General features: G+C 36.5%; 2 protein-coding genes across 2 annotated transcripts; one reads left to right on the top strand and one right to left on the bottom strand.

The window, feature by feature from the left end:
- The first annotated feature begins 659 nt into the window (after positions 1-659).
- LOC132170711 (7-deoxyloganetin glucosyltransferase-like) lies at positions 660-2390 on the top strand. Its single transcript, XM_059581792.1, has 2 exons — positions 660-1257; positions 1337-2390. The coding sequence occupies exons 1-2, from the start codon at positions 753-755 to the stop codon at positions 2272-2274; spliced, it is 1443 nt and encodes a 480-aa protein (XP_059437775.1). The 5' UTR covers positions 660-752; the 3' UTR covers positions 2275-2390.
- Positions 2391-12956: 10566 nt separating this feature from the next.
- Positions 12957-17953, bottom strand: LOC132169438 (cation/H(+) antiporter 15-like). Its single transcript, XM_059580473.1, has 4 exons — positions 17768-17953; positions 16092-16536; positions 15469-16007; positions 12957-14246 (listed from the first exon to the last, which is right to left on the bottom strand). The coding sequence occupies exons 1-4, from the start codon at positions 17951-17953 to the stop codon at positions 12957-12959; spliced, it is 2460 nt and encodes an 819-aa protein (XP_059436456.1).
- Positions 17954-21868: the final 3915 nt, after the last annotated feature.

The following is a 21868-nucleotide window of genomic DNA, read 5'->3' as shown; positions in this document are numbered from 1 at the left end:
CCAAGGGCCAAACCCAAAAAAATAGTTTTGGGGTTTGGCCTTAGGGGGTGGCCAAACCACCTCCTGTGGCCCATGGGGATGGCCGAAGCTACCCCCATAGCTCATCTGGGGTGGCCAGCCACCCCATATTTTTTATTAGTTTATTTAAATTTTTTATTATTTTCTTTTTCTTTTTCTTTTTAAAAATTTAATAATATTTTATTATTTAAACTTTAGTGGGAGACGTGGCATTCTATAGTGCGTTGGATCAAAATGAACGGTCTATATGGACAATTGGAGAATCTCCAATTATCTCCTCAATTGGAGGTGATCCGGATCCTAAGTCACATGCTCTACATCATATAATGTGATTTTCACATGATTAAGAGAAATGACAGAAATTTCCTTTAAACCAGTTCAGAAGAAATATCTTTCAACCTATTTAAAATAGTGTCATATATTTATAAACATTTAAAACTCACATTAAATTTAGTCTAATCATGACATTAAGAATTTAATGTGTGTTTTAAATGTTTATAAACACTTGACACTATTTTAAATGGGTTGAAAAATATTTCCTCCAGACTTGTTTTGAGGAAATTTTTGTCCTTTAAGAAATGCAAGTTATTTTTATAGACCAAGTTGAATGAACTTTTTCAACCCAGTTTTAAAAAAATCTCTGTCAATTACCATTTATCATCGTAGGTAAATTTTTTTGTTATTTATATGCAAGGAAGGTGCAACATGCTTGCTACAGAAAGGGAGAGAGGAACATGGATTCCAACAGAGAAGAAGCTGAGCAAAAGCCTCATGCAATCTGTGTTCCATTGCCAGTTCAAAGCCACATAAAAGCCATGCTTCAATTCTCAAAGCTTCTTCATCGAAAAGGTTTTCACATAACCTTTGTCAACACCGACTTCAACCACCAACGTTTCATCAAATCCATGGGTGCCGGCGCCTTAGACGGCCTGCCGGACTTCCGGTTCCAAACCATCCCGGACGGTCTACCCCGTTCCGATCCCGATGCCACCCAAAGCTTCTTCTCTCTTTGTGATTCCATTGCCAACAACATGTTGCCTCCATTTTCCGACCTCCTCGACAACCTCAACAATCCCCAACCAACTTGCATTGTCTCGGATCCTTACATGACGTTTACAATGACGGCAGCAGAAAAGCTTGGAATCCCCATACTTATGCTCTCCACCATCTCTGCATCCGCCCTTATGCTTTGCAACCAGGTTTCTTCGGCGAGGGACAAAGGGCTCATACCACTTAAAGGTATAAAAGAAATTAAGCCAAATGAAATATAGATTTAGTTTTTACTCTAAACACATGATTTTGATTTTCCATGATGCAGATGAGAGCTTTCTGACAAATGGGTATTTGGAAACGACTGTAGACTGGATTCCAGGTATGAAAGACATCCGTTTGATGGATTTCCCGAGCTTTATTCGAACCACAGATCCAAATGACTTTACAATTAGCATTAACATCGTAATGGAAGTAATGGAGAAAGCTACAAAAGCTTCAGGAGTTGTAATCCATACATTTGATGCCTTAGAGGGAAAAGTTTTGGGTGCTCTGTCACCTCTGTTTCCTAATGTTTATGCAGTTGGACCACTCCAACTATTACTGAATCACTCACCCAACGATGACCCTTTGAAGGCAGTTGGGTATAGTTTATGGAAAGAAGAAGATGAGTGCCTCCATTGGCTTGATTCCAAGCAACCCAATTCAGTGATATATGTGAATTTTGGCAGCATAGCTGTCATGACCCAACAACAGTTGCTTGAATTTGCTTGGGGGCTTGCAAATTGCAACTTTCCATTTTTGTTCATTGTAAGGCCTGATCTAGTTAATGGTGAATCCGCAATTTTGCCGCCGGAGTTTTTGTTAGAAACTAAAGAAAGAGGTGTAATAGCTACTTGGTGCCCTCAAGAGGAGGTGTTGAACCACCCCGCAGTCGGGGTGTTCTTAACACACTGCGGTTGGAATTCAATGATTGAAGGCCTGTCGGCCGGGGTGCCGTTGCTTTGTTGTCCATTCTTTGGGGATCAGCCAACAAATTGTAGGTATGCTTGCAATGTGTGGAGGATTGGGATGGAGATTGAGAATAATGCCACAAGAAAGGAGGTGGGGAAGATTGTGAGAGAGTTGATGGAGGGAGAGAATGGTAAGAAAATCAAGCAGAATGTGTTGGAGTGGAAGAAATTAGCAGAGGAGGCCACGGATCTGCATGGTTCATCATTCAGAAATTTGGAAGATTTAGTCAACTTGCTTTTATCAAAAGGTTAATTAATTAGAAGATTAACAAGACACTTGCTGGGCTAATTAATGATGTAAACTGTAGCTTATTTTAGTGCAGCAGAAGTTTAATTAATTAAATAAGGAGTTTTATCTCCATTTGTTTATATCTGTGAGTTTGTTTCTATCTTTTTCTATTCCATTGATGTATGTGCTGCATGCAGATGAACTTCCTGTTGGAGAAAATTGAAGTTATGGGCATCTCTGAAGAGAGAGAAAACAATAATAAACAAATTTGTATAGTGTGAACAGCGTAATTACATTTTGACTATTATGTTGGCTAATAATTATATAGGGGAAATTTTAAAAAGCCCCCCTGAACTTTCAGCCAATTCGAAAAACTTCCCCTGAATTTCCAAAACTCTCATTTAGGCCCCCTGAACTTTGGTTTTCTCTCACTTTGGACCCTTTTAACATTAAATTACGTCGTTTTGTGTCCTAAAATTACAGTACCTACCCAGCCCAAAACGACGTAGTTTAATGTTAAAAAGGTCCAAAGTGAGAGAAAATGAAAGTTCAGGAGGCCTAAATGAGAGTTTTGAAAATTCAGGGGGGGTTTTTCAAATTGGCTGGAAGTTCAGGGGGGCTTTCTGAAGTTTTCCCTAATATATATTATAAATGATAATCATGTGTTTGTCGACATGGGTCTCCGATTTGAGTTACGGTCGCCTTGTAATGGGGTGTCAATATGTTGTGACACTATAGCTAGTATGTTTACGAAACCTTGTAGCGGGGCTACTTTTATGTTATAGATCACCTATAATAGGGTTCCGTCATTCCGATATGATAAGATAACCTCAACCATGTGAGCAGGGATGGGGTTAACTTTGAGGTTGGGAGGGAACTAAGGGCTAAAAAAATTTTGGGGAGGGACCAATTGGCAAAAAATACCTTAAAATTTTTTTTTCTCCGTCCCTACGTGTGGGGGTTAGTATACAGGTATGATGCTATGATGCAATGAGGTGTGGTGATAACGTAACTGAGATGTGTAAAAATGTTTTGTTTTAAATTCACAAATTTATGACTCAAAGTGAAAATGTCATGAATTATGCACTGTTTTATAAAATTGGTACTTTGCATTATTTTTTAACTGAATAAGGAAAAATTAAGGTTATAAGAGAGGATCCTTCTCACTCCGGATTAATAACAATGAAACTCAATGTAAAAATGAATTATGAGACCTGTGCTGAGCAACTTAAGAGGAAGATCCTCAAAATGAGAAGTAGGTAAATTTGGACAAATTCACTGTTCAAACAAGTTTTTTAGCTGTCTGCCCATAGAAAACTTTCTCATATTTGAGGTTCAAATAATTGAAGATCTTAAATATTTGAGTGTGACTGCATTTAAGATCTTCAATTATTTGAACCTCAAATATGAGAAAGTTTTCTAGAACATTGAATTTGTCTAAATTTCCTCATAAATATATGGTTGGCCTTAGCCTGTCTGATGTGACTCATCTGGATGTACCTTGTCACTAAAAGGTGTGGTCACTGTATTAAGAGGTTGTAAATTTGCACCATGCCTTTCCAAAATGTCCAGTATCTGCAGTCATCCTACATCTATGACCACATATTGTTAGAACACATAATCCCACAAGGCATGGTGTAGGTACGCCCGTGAGTGTCCTTTCCCTATGTATTATTCAGAGAAAAAAGATAAAGATAATACTGTATAGAATGTCGGTGAACATAAAAAAAAGGAGAATTGCATAAATTCTTAGAGGAATCATGCAAAGTAAAAATTAAAATTAGAACAAACCCTTGTATTACTTGAACTGAAATTAGAAAAATGGACATGAAAATGCTTACAGATGCATGCAACTAAGACTGTGATCAATCAAAACATTGTGATAAATGATTTTGGAGGAAATACATTTAACACACTCCCTCCCCTAAAAGTATACATGCTTTTTCGGTTGGATTGTCACGCATTTTTAAGCCCTTTAAACGTACATCCAAAAAAGCTATTAGTCAATAATAATTCTACATAGTCCATGGCCTTTTGGACAAGGCTGAAGGAAAAATTTTGAAAATAGGGAGACCTCTGACCCCTTGATTCCAATTTCCATCCCTACATGCCAGGAGTCAGCCAGAGTGGTCCTGGACAGCCCTTAAAGGTCCTCAAGCCTTATCACCATCAAGAATACCAAGTAATTCCCCAGTTGGCATGGACAGTAAATTTTACAGCATATGAGCCTGTAAGAACCAGCATGCAGGCTTGTATATGAATCTCAATTATAGTAAAAAGTATACATGCTTTTTCGGTGTTGTCTCAAAAGTTTAAAAAGTGACAATCCAACCGAAAAAGCATGTATACTTTTAGGGGAGGGAGTGTGTTAAATGTATTTCCTCCAAAATCATTTATCACAATGTTTTGATTGATCACAGTCTTAGTTGCATGCATCTGTAAGCATTTCATGTCCATTTTTCTAATTTCAGTTCAAGTAATACAAGGGTTTGTTCTAATTTTAATTTTTACTTTGCATGATTCCTCTAAGAATTTATGCAATTCTCCTTTTTTTTATGTTCACCGACATTCTAGACAGTATTATCTTTATCTTTTTTCTCTGATTAATACATAGGGAAAGGACACTCACGGGCGTACCTACACCATGCCTTGAGGGGACCATGGCACCTTCAAGAATTTCTAAAGCTTTATGCCCTTATAAGGGCCCGGCAAGGTTTTCACCGAGAAAAAATTATATTTTACTCCTTAAAGTTTGGGACGATTTGTAATTTGACTTCCAAAATTTTAATTTTGGCAATCTATTCTCTCAAAGTTTCAAATTTTTACAATTTGACCAATTATATCCAAAAGTTTTCATATTGCCTCTAATTTTTTATCTTTTTATTTTTTATAAAAATTAAAAAAAAAAAAAAAAAATGCGGCCACCCCTTTAGCCATTTGGCCATTTTTGTACCCTTCATATTTTGTTTTTTTTCTATGAAAAATAAAAATTATGGGCAATATGGAAATTTTGAGATAATATTGGTCGAATTGCAAAAATTTGAAACTTTGGGGTGGTGGATTGCCAAAATTGAAACTTTCAAAGTCAAATTGAAAATCGCTCCAAACTTTGACGTAGTAAAATGTAATTTTTCCAAAGTTTTAACTCCTGCCACACACTGTACCTCAAAAAAGGGTCATCTCCTATTCAACTAGGCAACTAAAAAAAACTATATAGAAACTGTTTATAATCATAAATGACAGAAAATAAACCTATAAAAACTTTTTATAGAAACTAGCAACACTAAGACTTTACAAAAAAATAAACTTATAAAAAACAAAATGGCAAATAAAAGATAAAAATACTGAAATTAATTAGTGTGTTTAAGAGGTAGGCACGGAATTAATTAGTGTAGTATGTAGTACTGAAATTTATTTGGGAGTGTGAGAACTAGGCATGCCTTTTTTAGCCGATGTACTAATTAAAATGCAACACCTTTAATTCTTTTTTTAAAAAATTAGATAATTTCTTTTTTATTGTGTTATTTCATTTCTTCTTCTAATTCATTTTTTGTTTTCCCTCAAGATAATGCTTATTCCTAAAATTAAAGTTGCCCATTTTTCTTAGACCCTATTAATTGTGTGTATTTTATTTTGCCATCCGTTTATATTATTAAGTATTTATGATGCCGCTATATTAAAATTTTGAATATTTACTTTTGATTAATAGATTTTTTAGGCATAATTAAATGCGCGACACGAACACGCATAGAGGAATATAAATATATATGTGTGTGTAACAGTTCGGACCCCAATAAAAAAAATCCTAATTCCGCTCTGACGACACTATTATATTTCTCAAGTTTATTCCTCAATTCATGAAAACGTTATTTATTATTATTATTTTTTTTTTTGAAAAATCAATCTGATCTCACTCAAAGAAAAGTTAAGAGCACAAAACATTTCATAAGCAGTACTGCTTATGAAATGATATAAATATGCTGTATGTTAACACTATTACATTTCATGAAAACGTTATCATATCAAAGCAATAACATACAGCATATTTATATCATTTCATAAACAGTACTATAATCATCACGCACGTATAATGTTCGAAGTTGGAGACTTGCAAAAAGGCCAAGGGTCAGAATGGCACGTTGGTGGTGACGGCAAAACCACTTATGATGCTTAAGTTATTTAAAGGTGAACTTCAGAATATGTATAAGCAAAGTGTAGGCAAGAAAATGTGCAAAAACTAGCGTACATATTGTTAGCATATAATAAGGGATTTAATTTTAGATATTTGATTGTATTATTCTCACCAACCATAATTCTCGTCTCCTATAAATATGAACTTTATGTATTGTAAATTTTATCAAGGAATAAGAGCAAAATGTAGTACTTGGGCTTTATCCTATGGACGTATGTCATACACCGAACTACCTAAAATTTTTTGTATTTGTTTTGTTTTGTTTCTGCTATCTTAATTTTTTCCATTGATTATCTTTTCTTTCCTGGTATCATAGCTATAAACTAACGCTAGTTTTCAATCCTAACAATTTCAATTTATTTATTTAATTTTTCTCCCTTTTGTAGCACTAGGGGTGGGCAAACTAACCGCCTACCGCTTATAGTTACCAATCACCTACCGATCGATTAACAGTCAACCGACTTATGTGAGTCGAAAATTGGTATGAATTTTTTATACTGACATTGGTTCGGTCAATCGGTATAAAATTTTTGTTGTCGGTTAACTGAACCGCCAAATTTGAGACAGATTAAGGCTTTGACGGATGGACTTTGCGGAGTGATGTTTTGTTAAAAGTATTTGGTAAGTTTTTTGCATCTTATATTCTTATTATTTGCATCTTATGTTCAATAAGTTATTTTAGCTCAAAAAAAAAAAAAAAAAAATTCTGGGCCCCCAAAATAGCTAATTTTTTGTTATTTTTAAAAGAGCATTGGCCCAATTTAAAAAGCCTACTATTAAATGATTAACCAGCCAAAATTAACCGAAAATTTTGAAATAATTTGTTATTGAGATCAAATCGATGAATTACGGTTAACCAACCGATAATTGCTTTCTTTACCAAACCAAACTGATACCCACCCCTAGGTGGCACCATCATCGATATCATAATCTTGATTATAATGATATGATCTATGGGATGACATGGTACAATGGCATTGAGCATCATCATTTAGGAGTTTCTACAGATGTGCATGGAAGGAACAGTCACTTTCTGGATGATCACAGGTTCCTTGCAAGAGAAAACATGCTGAAGGAATTGCTGGGAGTTTTCAACATAATGATGTCGTTCCTTTGTTTTTTTTTCGTGTTATTAAAAAAAGGAGGGGGGAGGGGGGGGGGAGAGAGAAATCAGTTGGGAAAAAAAAAAAAAAAAAAAAAAAAGGGAAATTTGCCACTCATGCGGCCTATCTTTCGGCCTTTTGTTAGCCCAATTTTTGATCTTTGTGCCTAGACCCATTTACGGCACATAGTTGGCCCAATTATTTGGTTTTTACTGATGGTCATGTTATAGACCTATACCTATGTTTGGTCCCTTATTGACTCATCTTTCGGCCTTTGTGGTATTGTTAATGACCCAAGCCCAGCTTTTATGGAATTTTGTGAAGACTCAGATCCATTTAAGGCCCATAATTTGCCTCATTTCAGCCATTTGTTAGCTCTCTTTTTTGCCCCAAATTTTTGGCTTATTGTTAAAGGCCCATCTCCAACCACCATCAACTCCAGTCGCTACCGAAAGTTGCCACCGACTCCAGTGAATTTTAGACCACCATCTCAGGCTTCCATCACCGACTGCATGCTATTAACTCCGACATGAAAAGAAATTAAATTCAAGCTTACAGAATATTTCATCTTGAGTTTGAGGGGAGAGGTTAGACTATATCACAAGATTTGATTTTTGATATTTGATTATATTCAAATCTGATTAGATTTGATTGTAATCTCCTACCTTTGAGGTAATTAGCTTTGATTGTATTCAAATTTGATATTATCTACATATATATCTAAATTATTCTCACATACTGATACCACACTTCTCTTATAAATAGGATCTTTATGTATTGTAAATTCCATCAACGAATAAGAGCAAAATACAGCTATTTAGACTTTATTATGTTGACGTAAGTTATAAACCAAACCACTTAAAATTCTTGTATTTGTTTTGTTTTGTTTTATTTACACTATCTTTATCTTTTCTTTAACTTATGACATGGTTCATCTCACTTCCGTAGAGGTTGTAGTGTATCTCTGTTTAACATGTCATTTTTACATATTTGTGTGTTTTTATTATATATATATATATATATATATATATATATATATATATATAGTCTTGATTTTGAATTGAAATTGGTAGATATATGTCAAATTAATGGATACATTTGATCTTGATGGGAAAAATATAAATTAAAAATAAAAAATAAAAAAAACCCTGTCCTTGGACAAAACCCACCATTGCCCTTATGCATTTCCAACCGGCCAGTCACTATCACATAACACCATTCCCTTTCCGCTCCGCGCAGACCTCAGAACACCCATCATTCGATATGAGTTACGGTCACCTTGTATTGGGGTGCCAGTATACTGTGACAGTATAACTGGTATGTTTACGATGCCTTGTAGTGGGGCTACTTGTATATTTGATGCAGCCTGACTTGGTGGGTTGCAGAAAAGAACAATAATAAAATAATGGATAAATAATTTTATATCTTAATTCTATCAAAGACTTAAAGAATTATTCTAAAAACAATAAATTCAACTTTGAGTATTCTCATTAATAAAACCCAATAATAAACATAAACCGGTTTTTCTGGAGGCTATAAGCATGTATTTATAGATCCCTAAAACCCAAAACCTAATAAAATACAAAATAAAGATTCACAAAACCCTAAACCTAATAAAACATGAAATAAAGACGGTTTAAATAAAATAAAGCTACGGCGGCCGTCCGGACGGCCACGACTTAAGACTACAAAAAACAGCAAAATAACATAGGCGTCCGGACTTGCGGCAGGTGAGCTCCAGACGAGGACTCTCAGGTTAGGCCTGTCCGGGCGGGCTGCAGACGAGGCATTCCAATCTACATGCATCAATGTTATAGATCACCTATAATAGGGTTCCGATATGATAAGATAATCTCAACCATATAAGGGTTAGTATATGGGTATGATGATATGATGCGATGAGGCTGTGGTGATAACGTAAATGAGATGTGTAAAAATGTTTTGTTTTAAATTCACAATAAGTTTATGACTGTCATGAATTATGCACTGTTTTATAAAATTGGTACTTTGCATTCTCTTTTTATTTTATTTTTTCTAATTGAATAAGGAAAAATGATTATAGTGGAGGATCCTTCTCACTCTTGATTCAAAAGAAAAAAGAGAACGGGTGATCAAAAACCGAAAGAGAGGTGGGAAATGAAATAGAAAGAAAGTAGCGAAAATTAGGAGATGATATGCCTAAATAAGGTAATGGGAAATGAAAGAATGCATTGCTCCAGAATGTAACAATTACGTATGAACTTCCACGTACGAGGTTATTGTTTGGGAAATAAACAAGCTAGCTAGGTTTGTTGTTGGTATATATATTATGATCCCTAACATAAGTATTAATGCTTTTGTTTTCTCTCTTTTTATTTGGGAAATGAAATGAAGCCAAAAAAAAAAAACATGCATGAATGCATGAACTCTGCATCAGTCATCAGACCTGATGACTGATGCACGCCGGTCATCAACAGTGAAGCACGCCGGTCGTGCTCAATATCTTTACCCTCCTTGAGTCGTGATACAACTTACGCCGGCGTGCTTCAACAGTGAAGCACGCCAGGCCAAAAATTTTTTTTTTTTTTTTTTTTCAAAAAAATTAAAATAATAAAATAATAATAAAATAATATTAAAAAAAAAAATCACGGCCGGCGTGCTTCAACAGTGAAGCACGCCGGTCGTGCTCAATATCTTTACCCTCCTTTAAGATAAGACCATATTCCATCGCTGGGTCCTTTAAGATATATATATATATGTCCACAATATTCTTAATTAATATTATCCTCATGCATGCATGCTACACATGCACCATGCCTTTCCAAATGTCCAATATCTGCAGTCATCCTACTGCGTGCTATAATCAAATATTGTTAGAATGTTACGGCCTTCCATAACGAGAAATGAATAATCAACAAGAACGATAGATTTGTGGTAGGATAATTCGAGGAATCCTGGGCCTCCTAATTTTAGAGTAATTCGAGAAACCTCAAACCTCCCAAAACAACTATTAACGTTGAATATTAAATTTCTCATATACTTATTCATAGCATCACCTCTTTAAATAGAGGATTCATAACATATTACATAAGAGAACTAGGGCTGAATCAGCAGAGACTTATTAAAATAATATCATAACCCTAATACAGCTAAGGATAGCCACTTATGCTAACAAAATATAAACCTAATATATAAAATTAATACGACTAGCCTAATATGTAAAGGCTCGTAGGTAACATAGAACACATGATCCCGCAACATTGCCACGTGATCCAGATGATTCGATTGCCACTTTTTAAACTTTAAGATAAGATCGAAAATGCATGAATGTTTTGATCACAATCTTAGTTGCATTTGTTGTAGATGACTCGAATTGTCAAGACTCTTGGTGGGCCCTAGCTGTATTGAAAGTCTTGTGATTCAAGACTTGCTCTCTCACGTGTTCTCCTTATTCCAAATTGGTTTTGGATTTGTCTTCAAGTTTGACCGGTACTTTTTACCACGTTAATAAATTTATTGACTTGGCATTTTCACCATGTCAAAAAATTTTGACGTGGTAAAACTGGGACGTCAAAAAAAAAAATTTGACGTTTCAGTTTTGACACGTCAGAAATTTTTGACGTTTTAAAACTGACGCGTCAGAAACTTGAATTTTTTGACACCCGCATTTTTAACCTTTGACACACGTCAAAAATGATACGTTCAAAAATGGTTTCTGACGTGTTAGTACTATTGACACGTCAAAAATCAATGGTCAAAAAATAAATGTATTTTTGTAGTGGTATGTATTCCTTTGTTGACTTATTTTGGACTTTGTTGTCCAACTTGGATTTGGATTCCTTACCTCCAACAACCAACTTTGAGTGCTATATAAAGGAATTGAACCTTTGTGTTTTATGTGTCCCAAAAACGTCAACATTAGTGAAGCACCAAAAGAGGGGAGAAAAACATATGTGAACGTGAGAGAGAATTTGAGAGAGATTAAAAGTGTGTGCAAGGGCAGCAAGAGTAGAAGAAAAGAGAATTTGAGAGAGAAAAATAGAGATTAGCCATCATCTGTTCAAGCAAAATAAGAGTTTGTATATCTGTCTTTTGTATTATATTTTAGGAATAATCAGATTTGGGTGTATTGGGACTTTGGGATCTGAGTGATTTTCTCTCTATTATTCTTGTTTATTTTTTGATAGTGGATTTTCTCTGGATCATCTCCGCCAGTAGATGTAAGCTTGTTAAGCTAAACCACTTAAATTTTAGTGTCGTGTGTGATTTGATTGCCTTATCTTTATTATTCAACATACTTCTTATTTTTCGCATCTTACAGGTCTTGAGTAATAGGATTAATTTCCTAACCACATCTGTAATCATTTTCATGTCCATTTTTATAGTTTCAGTTCAAAGAATACAAGGGTTTGTTTTAATTTTAATTTTTACTTTGCATAATTCCTCTAAGAATTTATGCAATTCTCCTTTTTTAAGTTCATTGGCATTCTAGACAGTGTAATCTTTCTTTCTTTTTCCCTGAATAATACATAGGGAAAGGACACTGTTATCTACTCTCTTGTTCTAATTATATTCCCTGGCCAATACATGAATAGTATTGGAAATGTGGCACGTCGGTGATGATGGCAGAACTACTTATGATGCTTAAGTTATTGAAGGAGAACTTGAGAATATGCATAAGCAAAGTGTAGGCAAGAAAATATGCAAAAACTAGCGTACATATTGTTAGCATATAATAAGGGATTTAATTTTAGATATTTGATTGTATTTAAATCTGATACCATCTTCATATTTGTATTATTCTCACCAACCACAATTCTCCTATATTTAGGAGCTTTATGTATTGTAAATTTTATCAAGGCATTAGAGCAAAATGTAAATATTTAGCCTTTATCCACGTAAGTCATAAACCAAACCACCTAAAATTCTTGTGTTTGTTTTGTTTTATTTTCACTATTTTATCTTTTCTTTCACATATGACATGCTTCATCTCACCTTTCATAGAGGTTGTTCATCCTTAATTGGTAAGTGAGCTTAATAAAGTAAGTGCCAACGGTAATGAAGAGTAATTCTAGAAGTTCTTATTGTGTCACTCCAAAAATGAAGTGTCTTTTAAAATTACCATTTGATCAAAATTCAATAACGATCAATCACAATTGTTCAATGGTAATTTTAGGAGTCACATCATTCTTAGAGTGAAACAAGAAGAATTTCTAGCATTACTCAAGCATGAGGGCCACATGGAGGGCAGTGTGTATCTTTGTTTAACATGTCATTTTTACATATTTGTGTGTGTTTATATATATATATAGCTTATTTTATAGTCTTGATTTTGAAATGAAATTAGTTGATATATGTCAAATTAATGGATATGATCTTGATGGAAATAAATAAATAAAACTAGCCTTTGACAAAACGTACATGCACCCGCCTTATGCATTTCCAATCGGCCAGTCACCATCAGATAACACCATTCCCTTTCCGCTTTGCGAAGACCTCAGAACACCCATCATCCTCTGCCGCAGCCCGAAACGGTCTCTCCTGGATTCTTCCGACATGCCCCCACTTGAACCGTACTGTTGCACCACAAGAACCGACGCCTGCAAAGCAAAGGTTGAAGACATCAACACATCCCCTATCACCCCTAGCTCTGGGCAGTCACTCCATTCCGACAGTCCCGACAGCAGTGGCGACACCTTTCCGGCCCCTTTTCCGACTATATACAAGTCATAGCTATTTTCCATTGCACTTATCGCCGACACAGTCTCCTCCCCATTGTTCACCACCTTTTCCAAGTACATTATCGACTCCTCGCTTGCCGACTTGAATCTAAACTCGTTTATGTAGTCCTCGTCGATAGTTTCCTTGTCGTTTTCCGTTGTGTCCAACGACAATATCTGATGCCCTTCGACGTCATTTACAGGCTCCATGTGCTCGACTGCATCCTCGTCCGGAAGGAATCGCACCACGGTGAGGCTGATTCCGGGATGCCCCGCCATCCTCCACGCGTAAGCCAGAGCCTCACGGTCGTCACCGCCGCCAATGAAGAGCATGCAAAAGCGGCGCTTAACGTTAATGTCTGCCGCCGCTAGTCCGCGGTCGATAAAGATTCCGACAGAGCACGGCGCATTGGCTAAAACGTTGAGGTTTATGTCTCTGTAGGCGACATTCTCGTCCTCCATCCGACCGCCCACGGTCAGGTGCTTGTGAAATGGGAGGAGAATGAGGGAGACACGCTTGTCCTGAGCCACGCTGCAAATGTCCTCGTGCATTGTGCTGTATAGGGACATGGCTGTGAGGGGTTGGACGGTGAAGAGGTGGTTGTCCCTCTCGAAGGCCTCGAAGGCGTTGATGATGAGGTTAGAGTCGGCCTGCGCACGGCTAGGGTTGTGGGCGCCGGACTTGCGGCGGGAGTGGACGATTAGCATGGCGGAGGCACGTCCAGTGAGCTCGACAAGGTGGAGGGCGAAGATTGTAATAGGAGAGAGTTTGGTGGCGTGGGAGACTTGAAGGAGGCTGATTATGCCGGACACATTGGCGGTGGTGTAGACGCAGGCGAGGACTCGGAGTTCGGTGTCCGGCTTTTGTCTTTGTATAGTCCTCAGCCTGTACTGCTTCAAACCCTTTCTGTGCTTGTAGATGGCAGACATGATGGGGGCGACCACAATTGTCATTGCCACAATTGCAACCACCATCACTGTGAACTGTTGGTCGTTCAAAATCTGCATATATATATATATATATAGAGAGAGAGAGAGGGAGAGAGAGAATAAGCAAATGATATTAATTCATGAGTAATAAATTTAATTATTTATTTTCCCCCCTTTCTTTCATTGGGCAAATATATATATGAAGGTTTTTAAAGAAAAAGGAAAAACAAAATCTTAATAATCTTTTGCCCTATTATTGGATGATACTAATTACCATAATAAATCCCCCTTACAAAGATGGCAAAAGGGTTGGAAGGGCATATATACAACTTAACTCTATATTGGTGTCTTAAACTAATTGAAAAATAGAAGGGTTTGCACTTCGACCTCCAAATTACGACTCACTGCATCTTTGACTGATAAACTACCAAAATATTTCGAGTTATACCTAGAGTTAGATTTGGTCGTTAGTTTGGATGGAAATTTTAACATGGGCCAATCAGGTGCACATAAATGTTTATTCTACCAAAAATACAGTGAGTAGAGAAGAAAAAAAAAATGATAAAAACTATTCCTCTCAGTGGGAGTGACTACAAGTACCATTCCAGAAGAAGACACATGGAGTGGCCACACGACCACCCTAGGAGAAGATAGGTGGTGGCATAGAGCACTCTCCCAAGAGAAAACTATGGGTGGCCACCCTAGGAGAAGGCAAGGGGTGGCCGTAAGAGAAGACAAGGGTGATTGCATGCCCGCCCAAGGAGAAGAGAGGAGGGTAAGGAGAAAATTGTAGGTCACTGTGCAGCCAACTCCAAGAGAAAATAGTGCATGCACAGTCAACCAAAATAAGATAGGTTGTGGTTGTGATTGTGCGACCACGTCCATTATTTTCTCTTGGGTGTAGCCACTCCCTCTCTTCTCTTAAGGTGGTCATGTAGCCATCCTGTGACATCCCACATTGCTTGGACATGAAAAATATGATGTGTTTATATGGAATATACTCTCTCTAAATGGTATGAAGCATTTTGGAGGTAAACCCAATAATAAAAACCGTGCAGACTTGACTCAAAGTGGACAATATCATACCACTTGGAATAGGGATGTTACTCATCCCCTATCTTGTCTTGATGTGGCAGCTAGCGCATGCAGTCGCTCATTGTTTCTCTTTAGGGTGGTTGTGTGTAGACAAGAGAAGACAAGTAGTGGTCGTGACCGCTCTCTCTCTCCTCTCGGGAGGCCGCACAAGTACTCTTTGCTAATAACACCCAACATAGATAGAGAGAATGTTAAGTACCTTTTTGTTCCACCCAGTATTGAGGATAACAAGTGCCAAGATGCCTTTGGTGTTCATAAGTACTCCAAGAGCCGCACCATCTCGAAGTGGCATTTTAAATAAAATGCAGATGATGAGAGAGCTCAAAATCTTCGCCATGAAAGCAAAGCATATAACCAGCATCACAAAGTACCATGTCGTGTCCCTCGAAATATTATTGAAATCAATTTTTATCCCCCAACTCACAAAGAAGAAGGGCAACATAATCCCCGACACAAAGTCATCTAGCCTGTCCAAAAGCACATCCCCAAACTCCCCATTCGGCATGATAAGCCCAAACACAAAAGCTCCTACAATGGACTGCGCACCCAATAAATCGGTGATGCATGCGCACATTAACGCCCCAGCCAACACGAAGCACAAATGGTACTCGCTATAATTGTCCTTCTCCGATTCGATGCGGATTATCCTTTCAAGAAACGGACGGACCGCTAAAAAGCAGATTAATACGAAGGCAACGACGCCGGTTAATGATTGAGGAGTAGTTTTCATGCCGACACCTGTTAAAATATAAATATAATGATTAAAATTCATCTCTTCTTATCAACTTAAGCTTTTAAGTTAAGTACGTACTGGTGATTCACCTGTTGGTATCAATATTGCGATGAGAACCCATGCGTATATGTCGTTGAGCATGGCCACCGACATGGCAATTCTCCCTATATCGGAGTGGAGGAGCTTGAGGTCGGTGAGGATGTGCGTAAGCACTGGGAAGCCGGTGACGGTGAGCGCAGCGGCCCAAAAAAGGCAACCCATTTTCGGGGTGATGTGACTGGAGCGGTATTGCAGTAGGAAAAACAAGCCCACTCCTAAAAGGAATGGGATGAGAATTCCGGTGATGGCGATGCCCATCACCCTTTTCCTGGGCCGGAGGATTGCACTGAGGTCCATCTCTAAGCCGGTGAGGAATACGTAGAAAAGGAGGCCTAAGTTTGCCATCGTCTCAACAACCATTATGCTCCTTTTTGGGAAGACGTTTTGGAAAACTTCTAACTGCCCAAGTGCTGATGGACCAACGGTAAAACCAGCCTACATGAAATTGAGAAATCTTCTTTTTGTCAGTCTAAGTAATATATATATATATATAATAAAAAAAATAAAAAAAATTACTGCTAAAAAAATATAAAAATTACTATGCAATTGGGATGACGTGCCAGTAAAAATTAGCTCTTAATTTTTCTGTTTTACAAAGAGAAATGCTACAAACACTCTCAAGTGCACACTTTCTAATTAACGTGTATGTTAGTGAAAATCACCAATAAATTTTGATAGATCACTATTGAATTTTGGATCTAATGATAATTTTTAATGTCATGTCAGTAAGTATGCACTTGGAAGTGTGTAATATTTCTCTTTTATTTTCACGGTCAGATGATCTCAATTGTATAGCAATCTACCAAGAGGATAACTTCTATAAGGAGGTGGTATAATAATCAGGTGTTTTTCAATCCACTAAGATGCAAGAGAAAGAAAGAGAGGGAGGGAGAGGGAAAAATGAGCGTTTTTGTGATTTTGGGAGAAAGAGTTTTTAATCAAATGTTTTGCATCTTATTTTAGTTGGTGTAATAATCCTAATTGTCAAATGTTCATTGGTGGGCACAAAGGAGGTGATTTACACAACCTCCTTATAAAAGTTATCCGCATCTACTAAATAGCATTACTCATATACAAAAATATCTTAGGAAAAAATTCACTTACCCTTTATATTAATTTGAGATTTATGCAATCATACCCTTAAAGTTTGAAAAAGTTGTAATAAAAGGTTTTTATGTTTAAAAGTTTTGCAATGCCACTCATACGGTTAGGATTTAAGCTTAAATCAAATGGTAAATAGGTAAAATGTTCCTTATACTCCTATAAATCTTACAAAATACAAAATCACTCTAATTAAATAATTTAAAAAATGGGTATTTCGAGTATTTAACATCTTCCGTTAGGATTTAAAAGATGACATTGCAAAAATATTAAACATAAGAACCCAACATTTCAACTTTTTGAACTTTAACGTTATGATTGCAAAAATGTCTAAACATCATAGGACTAATTAATCCCGATATCTTATTTGGAGAAGATGCACAACTCAGTCACAACCATTGTGTTTTCTTTTTTTTTAAAAAAAAAAAAAAATGTAATAATTAGAAATGATATTATGCACAAGAGTATATATATATATATATATATATATATATATATATAGGATAATGAAATTAATGGTATATATAAGCATGGAATTAATTGAAAAATGTAAAAATGTACTGACCAGAATCTCAGCAATGAGAGGAGGCTGGTGGAGGGGTTTGAGGAGGTAGAAGAAAAGACGAGTGACGAAAAGAATGATGGAAAGCTGTGTGAAGAAGAGAGGGAGTGATTCGATGAGGGCGTCTTGGGCTTTCCAGAAATCATTGTTGGTGAGAGACAGTCCTGTCATATTGTAACAGATCGCCATTTTTTTTCCTTGAGGCATTTTTCCTCCTCTTGTTCTTCCTCCTAGCTAGTCCTTTCACCTGAGCTAGAGATGCCGCCGCTGCTGTCACCACCGCCAACGGCCGGGGAAATACGGGAAAGAGAGAGAGAGAGGAGGGAATGATGGAAGCGGAAAAGAATACCCACCAAGAGAGAGAATTAAGACATCTTTTGACAAAACAAGAACGCAGCAGTTCAGTCAAAATGCTTGGTTGTCCTTTCTATTTTGGTAGGCAATCCCTCTTGTGCCGTTGGAAACACCCGTTGCTTGCCTAGTTGGATTTTTTTGAAAGAAAGTTCTCGACGTATAGTTTTTAAAATTATTATTGGATTTGTGATAACTTTATTTTAGTATTACACGTCATGTCATCAAACTTTGAATGTTATATAGGTTATTATATTCGGACAGAGTTTTCCTTCAGACTCGATCAGAAAAACTTCCTTATGACCTCGGAAGGGCATAAATTAGACACAAGATATTGTAAAAATTATTGGAAAAACAGTTGTTCTTGCCTCCTTCGATTTCCATATAAAAAATATATGGAGTACTTAGCATCTTAATTAACTTAAGAGATATAGGTCTTAACAGAAGAAGTGGTTCACTCCTACTGTCTGCTATAGTTTTAATTCTCCTTCAGCTGACGAAAATGATGAACACATAAACATTTATTTCGTTTAATTCCAGAACTTATTATAATTTTAGAATTTGGACCTATGTAGTTTTTTTAACGGTCCAGATTTAATGTCAAGTTTTTCATGAGAAAGAAAGAAAGCGAGTAAAATTAAATTTGGACCGTTAAAAAAAAATACATGAGATCTTTTAAATAAATTGGAGATAAACTATTTCATGGTTAAAGTTAAATTTTATATCTAATGGTGTATATGTTGATACATGACACTATGTATGCCATTAAATACAACAAATAAAATCCTAACAGTAAAACCGATGTATGTCCATTTTACTTAAAACGGAAAAGATCCTTTTAACAACATAAGTTCCTAGGAAGAGTAGTTATTTTATTATCAAATTTTAATATTGTTGTATTTTTTTTTTTTTTTTTTTGGCAATTATATGGATGATGACACATTAACATGTGATAAATATGATGTCACTGACATTATTTATACGGTTAGATGCAACAATATTAAGTTCAAGTCATGAAATTGCTCGAATTGACATCTCGTCAAATTTTCTAAAATATAAAATTTTAAAATCTAAGTCATCCATTATATCTAACGGTTCAAACAAGTGTAGAGGTTTGTGTATTATCGAGATAAGTAATTTTAGTTTTCTACGTGACAAACCCACTTGCCTCTGTAACACACAAGTATCTGCATTTGTTTGCACTGTTAGATATAATGAAAAGCTCAAATTTTAAAATTTGGGAATTTAATATTTTAAAAAGTCTGAAAGGGTCTGAATCCAAATGTCCTGTATATATTTCAAGTGAAATTGAAAAAATCCGAATACGAAAAAAAAAAAAAAACAAAAAAAAAAACAAAAAAAATCCATTAATCAATTGAGGTTTACTCAAATAAATCTCAATTCGTCCAAATGGGGTCATTTTGGGCCTTTTCAAGGTATACAAATGACTTGGGAAACTAAAAACCAAAATATCTTCTTAGATATCCAACAGTTTTGAGCTGCCACCTCCCTTATCTCTTCCCTCCAAACTGCATCATCCTCACCCAGAGAGAGTGAAAGAACCATGCATTCCTCAATCTGCATGCCCATTTCACCATCTTCCCACACTCTTTTGAAATCCAACAACAACTGTTTTCTGGGTGACCATCTTTCTTCAACACCATCTTTACCTCTCAGAAGAAGACCCTCTCTAGCTACCAGAGCCCTTCTATCAACTACCAAAGAAGCAGTCCTGAAGGATTTTCATGAACGAAGAGCTCTCAAGGTACTTTCAGACCCACTTCCCATTTTCTGTAATCATTTTTTTTTTTTTTTTTCCTATTTCTCCTATGCTTGGATCCTGGGGAAGAGTAACAATTTTTTGTTCTCCTATGCTTAGTTTAAGGTAAGATTTTGTTTCTGTTTTTGTTTTTTTTTTTTTCGATTTTCACTGCAATCATACAGGGGAGAGAGATTTGATGCTATTGCTTAAACTCAGTTATTAATTCTTTTGTTTTTCTAATTTCCTTTTTTCTCTGTGTTTTCTTTTTCTTTATTATGTCTCTTTAATGGGCTAGAGAAGGAGCTTTCTCTGCTCTCCAAATGCAATGTTGCATAATTTCAGAGAATTTTAGATTTTCACAGTTTTATAATCCTTCTAATTAAGAGAATTTTAATTCAATTGCAAATTGCACTACTGTATGTACTTAATCGTGTCCTTTACAGATTATCTCAGGATTGCAGAATTTCAATAAAGACAATGTTGCTTCAGTTGTTACTGCTGCAGAGAAGGTAGGTTTGAAGTTACCTTCTAGATTATCCCCAGTCACAAATTTAAGATTAATTAACAATTGATGAAATATGTTGTACTGTAAGCAATTTTCATGCATTTCATGAGGTTGATTTAATCATTTAATTAGTATTGTAGTACTTTTTTTCTTCTTCAATATTTTGGTTTTTCATATATTGTAAGTGTTAAATATATTGGATAATATATTAGAAGCGGAAGAAGGAGAGAAAAGAGAGAGAGAGAGAGAGCGAAAGCACACAATGGACTACATTGTATTGACTCTTATATTAATAATGAATACAGAGGCCTCTATTTATAGAGAGGCAAGTAACCTAATAGATTAAGGAAAAGTAAACCTAGTAGAATAAGGAAAGGTAAACCTAGTAGAATAAGAAAAGGTAAACCTAGTAGACTAATAATACCTAAAGAAGTAAATAACAAGTAATATTCTTAACATCCCCCCTCAAACTCAATGTGTAAACTTGAGTTTGGATAAACGAAAAGGGAAAGAAAAAGGAATTCGCCGAAAAAGCTGCTTGTGCCGAAACAATTGTCGAAGTAACGCCATAAAAGTTGTTAGAGACCGGTGGATTCTGCCTGAATTTGAGCAATGTATTTAAGCTGGAGCTTGGTTCACTTGATGGTAATTTGACTTGAAAACCATTAACTAATAATGAAGAAGCTCACCTGGTCGGCTGAGAAAAGTAGGTTCAGTTAAAAGGAGCTTGTTTGGCCCGTAACCCTTGGACTGTCTCGCCTGATCGGCTGAGCTAAAGTCTGACCCAAAAATTCTAGCTAGTAGATCGTCTCGCCTGGTCGGCTGAGATAAGCAGGGCCGGTTGAAGAGGCTAATCATGTCTGAAACCCTTGGACCGTCTCGCCTAGTCGGCTGAGATAAGTAGGCCCGATTGAAGAGGCTAATCATGTCTGAAACCCTTGGACCGTCTCGCCTTGCGGTTGAAGAGGCTATTCAGTGACCGGTGATGGCGGCATTTGACAAGGCATCAGTGGGCCGGTTGAAAGGGGCTTCTTTGGCCCGAAAACCCATGGACCTAAGGAAAGATTGGTCTGACCCGAGAGTGCCATCCGCAAGAAGAATGAACCGGATTGAATTGCGTCAAAGAATAGGCTATAAAACCGAATTGAACAAGCATAAACCAACTTGAACCGCATAAAACAAACGCCTAAATTTGAAGAAGAGTCTTGTTTTCTGCCATATAGAGATGCCAAAAGCAAAAATAGACCACAAATTTGAAATCAGGACGAAAAATTGAGTAGAAAACACCTGGTCAACTTTTTCAGTGGTCAAAGTCAACGGTCAACAGTCAAAGTCAACGCTACAAAAGTCAACCATGTCAAGGTGCTGACGTGGCAGATAGGGCTGACGTGGTGCATAGAGCTGACGTGGCACACATGCTGGCGTGGCACTGATGACGTGGCACTAATGACGTGGCAATTAGGACTGACGTGGCTATGATGGCGTG

This window comes from Corylus avellana, chromosome ca2 (genome assembly GCF_901000735.1).
Source record: "Corylus avellana chromosome ca2, CavTom2PMs-1.0".
Classification (NCBI taxonomy): Eukaryota; Viridiplantae; Streptophyta; class Magnoliopsida; order Fagales; family Betulaceae; genus Corylus; species Corylus avellana.
This window is presented reverse-complemented; position numbering and strand designations above follow the sequence as displayed.